Genomic DNA, 7,455 nt, shown 5'->3' with positions numbered 1-7,455 from the left:
TGTGTGTAGGTGTGTGTGTGGCATGACTTGGCCAAATGCACAGCTCTGCATTGCAGTGCCGAGGCTGAGTTGGCATGCCGAGTACATAGTGTGCATACTGCGACTGTGTGCCAGGCTGAGTGAGAGACACACACACACACACACACACACACACACACACACACACACAGCTTTTTGCAGCCTCAGCTTCCATCATCACATACAGTTGAGAATAGTTTCTAACAGCAGAGACAGACAGACTCTATGATAGAGACAGGTTTTGAGTGTTTAAAGTCCCATCCAATATTAAGAGAGAGAGAGAGAGGGGGGGGGGGGGGGGTTGAGGCTAAATAAGGACCAGTACAGTAGAAGAGCAGCCAGCTGTGTGTGTGTGTGTGTGTGTGTGTGTGTGAGATGTCAGGACTTCTTGTCAGTCTGCAGACGTCCGTCACCTGCACCTGGTCTCAACAAGTCACCTGATCAGAGGTAAATGCTCTCATTACCTCCAGAGCTCATTATGCAAATGAGTTGGTAGGGTCTGAAGAAAACATGTCTGTCTGTCAGGGATGAAATAATTAAAGGATGATGAATCAATATCATTTAATTTAATCATCTAGAAGTCAATAAACTAAACTCAGAACTTTGTTTCAATATGTCCTTTGATTATTATCATTAACTTTATTCATATTATCATTATTGTCAATGTTACCTCTCAGAACCTGGGAGAAGCTGGTCCCTGGTTCCAGAAAGCAGAATTTGTGAGTCAATCAGATGTTTTAACTGGTTTGATTCCTGATGCAAAGATCAGTCTAAGTCCTTAAGTTACTGTGGTCTGAGGAGGACTTCAGGGACCCTGAGACCTGGTTTATCAGGCCAATAGCTCTTGGTAGAGTCTCTCAAACCAAAGTGGTCTCAGGGGGTCCAGACCAAGAGATATTCACTGACCCTTTATGAATCATCAGAAAAGAGAACCAGAGAAGTGAAACCAAGACCACCTTCTGAAGCCAGACCTGGGAGGGGAGCTCACAAGCGAGCGTCTGGTGGCCGGGCCTTGACACATGGGGATCGGCCAGGCACCGCCTACATGAAGTCACCGCCCTGTGGGGCCCGACACTCGCAGGCATAGGGGTCGAGTGCAAAGTGGGCCGGACTGCAGGGACCTTTAGGTGTACTTTTTTTTTTCCTCTCTCTTTCTTTTTCTTCTTCTCTTTCTTTTTTTTTTTTTTCTTCTTCTCTTCTATAGGTGTACCGACCTCCGGCATCACAGACTAGCTCTGTGGAACGGCACCTCTCTGGCAGTGGAAGGAATTGGAGCTGATGAGGGAGGTGGAGCTTCTGGAACCAAACTCCTAGAGGGGGTGGACTCGAGCCTTTTCCAGAGATGCCCAGGATAAGCGACACCAGGCAGTGTGAGGATCCTCACGAGCCCCCGGTTGAGCAACCGCTGTGGTGGAGTTTACCCCGAGGAACAAGAGGGTCGTCTCTATGAGACCGAGATATTTTTAGAGTAAGTCTCTGAAGGTTGTTTGTGCTCAGAGTACCGAGCTTGCTTGGAGTCTCCTGGAGGGAGGTGATTGGGAGGAACCTGATCTGACCCCAAGTGGTTCTTTGTTGTTGGACTTCTGTGCTACTCATGGATTGATCACAACAAACACCATGTTGGAGCATTGAGCCGTTCATAAGTGGACTTGGTACCAGAACACACAAGGCCAAAGATCTATGATCGACTTTGACGTCGTATCATGAGATCTTTGGCAAAGAACCTTCTGATGGAGGAGGCTGTCACGCTGAAGGAGGCCTTTCAGGATTGGTTGTCCCTGGGTATGCAGATGGGTATTAGTTTGCCAGAAGAGCTGCAGCTACACACCTCTTCAGTGTCTCATGGAGGTCAGGTCCTGTGGAGTGGTGGACCGGGGTGGTGGTTACCGTTTTTAAAAAGGGGGATCAGAGAGTGCGTTGAATTATCAGGGTATCACACTGATCAGCCTCCCCAGGAAAGTTTATGCTAAGGTTCTGGAAAGGAGGCTTCGACTGATTGTTGAACCTCAGATCCAGGAGGAGCAATGTGGATTGTGTCCTGGTCCTGGAACAGTGGACCAGGTCTGTTGGAGGGGTCATGGGAATTTGCTCATCCAGTCTATATGATTGTGGACTTGGAGAAGAACTAGGACCGGGTCTTTACTACGATCCATCAGGTCCTTGTTGAACCAAAGTTAGAGCTGAGTCCGGATACTCTGCATGTTTCCAGGGTCGTCTCTCGTCTCTGATTGTTTGTGATTTCCAGCCGGGGTGGAGGAGAGAGTCCGGTTTGAGGAACTCAGAGTTTGGTCTCTGCTGTTTGTAGATGTGGTGGTTCTGTTGGCTCCTCTAGAATGTGGTCTCCAGCAGCACCGGGTGGTTTGTAGTCTGAAGCCTCCAAGTCTGAGTTCATGGTTCTCTGGCCACGGGGACCTCGATGGAAAACGTCATGAGGTCAAGGAAAGATGTGAAGGAAAGGTCATGAGGAGTTAGGAAGACAACCGTGGTGTTCAGAGAATCCGACTCCACTTTCACTAAACTACGTCGTTGTGATGTCTGCCAATGAAACTACAACGAAGGACTACAAAAAGTACAACTACAACAGTTTCCTATGCTAAAGGCGGAAAGGAAGCATTGAAGCACCTTTCCTTAAACATCTAGAGGATTCAAAGAGGACTCATGGAGGACTTCTTCTCTTCTCTCAGTGAGGAACCTTCTTAAGAAAAGAGTCACGTGACCCTGAAGTATTTCAGACATAAGAGCTCATCTCCTTAAACATAGGAAACACTGGAGCATCCTTCACCAAAGGAAAGGAGATAATGCCGTCCCACAATTCCTTGCGGTAGCAACATGTAAAGCAACTGTTCAATAACATAGTTGCCGTTTAATTGTACATTAATGAATTGTTCAGCGTTTTGTTTTGTTCTTGTTTTATGTCCTAAGTCCTTGTTACCTTTCCTAAGCTGGAGGACCACAGCAGACCTGGTTTCAGACCTGAAGCTCCAACCTGGTTTTTTGGGGGGTTTTAAACCAGCAACCTGCAGTAAAGTTGAGTCAGTGAGCTGCAAACTTGATTTATTCAGACGGATTATTTACATCTCATTAAAACATCCAATCAGAAGAGTAGAAAGACGGAGGACGGTGCGTTCAGGCGTCAGCAGAGAAAAACAGACATCGAGGATTCAGCTCCAGAGTCAAACATCAGGACAATAAACCTGCACGTCTAAATAATAATCACGATATATTCATTAATAATAAATGAATAATAATTCATACATTATTTAATTAATAAAAAAACTAAAGAAAATTAAATATGTAAGTGATAAATAGTCCTTATGAAAATATCAATTTCAAAATGGAATTAAAACTTAAAAATATAAATAAAAACGCTCAAAATTAAAACTTGATTCACAAGAAAAGTGTTTTTAATTTAAGCTTTTGAGTTTTTCTGTTTTATATTTAAATTTTTTAAGTTTCACTTTATGTTTAAAAAAACATAATTGTAACAGTTTAACATTGCATCACATCCCTCTTTACTCAATGGATCATAAAATATGTTAAAGATGAAACTTCACTTAGTAAAACCTGTGATTTCATGTTTAGTTGAATTTAACGATTCTCTCACACACACACACACACACACACACACACACACACACACACACACACACAGTCTGTCAGCAGGTTAAACATTTGGCACAAAGTGAACTCAGCAGAACCAGTCTGGTCCAGTCTGTGTAAGAACTGGTCTGCCTTCAACATACACCTGGTCACCTGTTCTGGTCCAGGAGTTCAAAACTGATTCTATAAATACAACAAATCCAGACCAGGTTTCTAAAATCCAAAATATGGTACATCAGTGGTTCTGGTGGACTGTGAGACCAGAGCAGGACTAGTATGAAGGCAAATCACTGTCAAAATCCGAGAGCGCAAATGAGATCCATGCGCGTGCGAAAATCAAACAGCCGCGCACGTATTTTACTTTGACGAGCGCTGTTACGTCACTCCGCCAGCAGAATTCACTCTCGCGAAGCTTAAACCCGCTCGCTCGCGAGTAGCTTTTCTTTGTGACAGTAAGTGGGCGGAGCCAGTCTCCATCGTATCTCTACATCTGATTGGTTACAATCCTGGTCTCTGGATAAACCGGATATCACTCTGACGCAGACGCTTGGGGGAGATCTTCAGATTACAGGTCAGGGGCAAATAATGTACATTTCACTGCACGGGTACTTTTACTTTCTGCACTTCAAGTAGATGTTGCTGATAATAACATTGACTGAGGTTTTGAATGCAGGTATTTTACTGGTAGTGGGTTATTGTTTCATCAGTATGTTGTTAGTACGTTTACTGCAGTGAAGGATCTGAATACTTTTTCATCCACTAACTACTTGTCAGTGATTTAAGCAGTGGCGGGCCATGCATTTCATACCTGGGCCTTCACTGTTGTCCTGCAGCTGAAATACCACCTTATAACCACATGATGGTGCCACAGTTATCAGTTTCTAAGGCTGTAACTATGTACGTATTAAATGTACATACCTATGTACATAACGTTCGGTACAAGACTTACAATACATTTGAATAGTACTAGCCCAGGGGTCGGCAACCTGCGGCTCACGAGCCTCTCTGTTGCGGCTCCCTGAGTCTACATCAGGGGTCTGGCGCACCGGATCCGGACCCAGGAACTAAAAACCGATAGATAATTCGGAATTATACATATTGGGCACCGAGTTTATACTTTAACCGGCGCCTCTTATTCAGCCGTTATGGCATTTGTTCGGCGGTGCAGGAAACACACCGACCAATGCAGTGCAAATCACATCACGTGATGCAGCTCAGTCAATCAAATATGGGTATTCTGACAAGTTTCCTGACTCCAGCGAGGTTTACACACACGGGACACATGGGGCTGGGACGAGGAGAGAAAGAAGAGCAGGGAAATTGCGCTGAACGAAGAAGTTATCTCACATGACGTTCTCCAAAAAGAGAAACGTGTTCAGAGAGAATATAATTTATAAGCAAGAATGAACAGAATCTTATATGTTAATTATTCCCACAGGCAGTTAAATCCTCTACCCCTGTCAAGAGCTTTTCCCTGCAGGTGGCTGATCCTGATTTTCAGACCCCCGCCCTCTGTAAACTATCAATGGATAAACCCAAAAAAAGAAAAGTCACGGAGGAAAATAGAGAGTTTAACTCTGCGTGGACGTCTTCATTTGCTTTCACTGCCAACGATGCTGACTTACTGTATGCTTCCAGAACAAGCACACAGCATTTGCTGAAAAGTGTCACGCTAGAGATGATTCCTCAGCTGCTGCAGCAAACTCTCCTCTTCATAAGAGTTTGATATAATTATATCAGGTAAAACTGCAATGAAATGTCAAGAATTGTCTTTATTCTTGTTCTATAATTTCATAAATACAACAAACTATAGTTTTTGTATATATAATATAACTATATATAACACTTTATAAGCTGTGATATCAAATAGCTTTTGCGGCTCCAGACACATTTTATTTGGTGGAAAATAGGACAAAATGTCTCTTTGGATAGAAAAGGTTGCCGACCCCTGGACTAACTACTTGTCAGTGATTTAACAGTTAATATACAAATAGTGGTAACATAATGTGTATTTCATCAGCCTCTAAGGTCTGAAAAGTTTATAAAACCTGTCAAATGTAGAACATGCTGAGATGTAGTGGAGTCGTGTTTAGTGGCCGATTGAGAACCACCTCTATCAGAACTAGCGTCTGTGTCAGAGTGATATCCGGTCTATCCCAGACCAGGATTGTAACCAATCAGATGTAGAGATACGATGGAGACTGGCTCCGCCCACTTACTGTCACAAAGAAAAACTACTCTACTGATTTTCCTTCATAGACTAGAGTTAAACCGTCCTGGTCCCGGTCAGACGTGGAGGCGGGAGTGTCTGAGTTTCCACCTCCTGGACCGGACTTTGAAGAAGAAGAAGAGCAGCATGAGGAAGAGGCAGGAGCAGACGTACAGGACCACACACAGACTCATGTCCACGCTGTTGAAACCCAGACCCAGAATCCAAACACCTCCTCCTGTTCCTCCCGTCCCTCCTCCTCCTGTCCCTCCTCCTCCTGTCCCTCCTCCTCCTAGACCCAGACCCTCCTCCCCCGCACTGAGAGCCTGGTGTCCAGGTCCAGACTCCGGCTGCTTCTCAGATTTCTCCTCGGGCTCCTTCCTCACTCCTCCTCCTCCTCCTCCTCGGTGCTCCTCCTGTGGCTGGCTGGTCGTTAGAGGATCAGGATCTGGAGGAGGTGCGGGTACTCGTGGGGGGGTCATGGAGTACATGGGGGACATGTTGGAGGCCCCGTAGTGTTGTCGGAGGAAGAGGAGGACGTTGTCGTGGTTCCAGACGTGGACGCCATGTTTCTCCTCGTGGCAGGAGGAGCAGAGGGAGGGGCTCGGCCACGGAGCTTTAGGGAAGAGAGGGTCATCACTCAGGGAGCCTATAGGAGGAGGAGGAGGGGGAGGAGCTAAAGTTATTACATCATCATCATACAAACCAAACTCCATTCAGAAAACAAGCATTTTAAAAGCTGTCCAGAGCCTTCAGGATCTCAGGCTGAACCTGATCCAGAGCCTTCAGGATCTACAACTCTTTTGTGGCTGATCATAAAGGGTCAGTGAATATCTCTTGATCTGGACCCCCAGAGACCACTTTGCCTTGAGAGACTACCAGGATCTACTGGCCCAGATAAACCAGGTCTCAGGGTCCCTGGACTAAATTCGTCCCTCTGAATGATTCTTCTGAACCAGAGCATGCAGTAGTGGGTTCATGTGGGTTCACGTACCTGCCAGTCTGTAGTTGACCATGTTGTGCTGGTTCCAGAGCCAGAGGATCTGGTCCTCCCGGTTCTGGACTTTCTCCACACTGACAGCAGCCGCTTCTTCAAAGTGTCGACCACATTCCTCACAGCCGAAGAACGTCTTGATGTAGCGACGCATCACCTGGAGGACTGGAGACATCTCACCCTCCAGACCTGAGACAGTCAGGCAAACGTCTCCACAACAGGTGTGTGTGTCTGTCATCAGACTGACAGAAGTTCTTAAGACTCAGACAGGATGTGATGACTCATCACAGTGACATCATCATCATTTCATGTTTCCTTGTGTTTGATTGGTCACAACATGACGTCTTGAAGTTCAACAAATTTATTAAAATGAATGAGAGGGATTTATTCTTTCATTATAGCTATGTGTATACATACATACATACATACATACATACATACATATATACATATATACATACATATATACATACACATACATATACATACATACATATATACATATACACATACATATATACATATACATATACACATACATATATACATATACATATACACATACATATATACATATACATACATATATATATACATATACATACATATACATATATACATATACATACATATA

The 7,455-nt window shown here is 44.6% G+C and overlaps 1 protein-coding gene across 1 annotated transcript; it reads right to left on the bottom strand.

The window, feature by feature from the left end:
* Positions 1-5,568: 5,568 nt before the first annotated feature.
* LOC116378048 (sulfhydryl oxidase 2-like) lies at positions 5,569-7,254 on the bottom strand. The gene is made up of 2 exons (XM_031839850.1): positions 6,822-7,254; positions 5,569-6,476 (listed from the first exon to the last, which is right to left on the bottom strand). Exons 1-2 carry the CDS (start codon positions 7,057-7,059, stop codon positions 5,905-5,907), a joined length of 810 nt encoding a protein of 269 aa, XP_031695710.1. The 5' UTR covers positions 7,060-7,254; the 3' UTR covers positions 5,569-5,904.
* Between the last annotated feature and the right edge of the window lie 201 nt (positions 7,255-7,455).

This window comes from Anarrhichthys ocellatus, unplaced genomic scaffold (assembly GCF_004355925.1).
Source record: "Anarrhichthys ocellatus isolate YVR2014 unplaced genomic scaffold, GSC_Weel_1.0 scaffold2006, whole genome shotgun sequence".
Classification (NCBI taxonomy): domain Eukaryota; kingdom Metazoa; phylum Chordata; class Actinopteri; order Perciformes; family Anarhichadidae; genus Anarrhichthys; species Anarrhichthys ocellatus.
Note: the sequence above shows the minus strand (reverse complement) of the source record. Positions and strands in the feature narration are given on the sequence as shown.

Excerpts from the sequence above, each read along its gene's own strand:
- LOC116378048 (XM_031839850.1), bottom strand. The coding sequence starts at position 7,059 with ATGACAGACACACACACCTGTTGTGGAGACGTTTGCCTGACTGTCTCA. Across the intron at positions 6,477-6,821 it reads GGTCAACTACAGACTGGCAG|GCTCCCTGAGTGATGACCCT; the intron begins GTACGTGAACCC and ends CTCCTCCTATAG.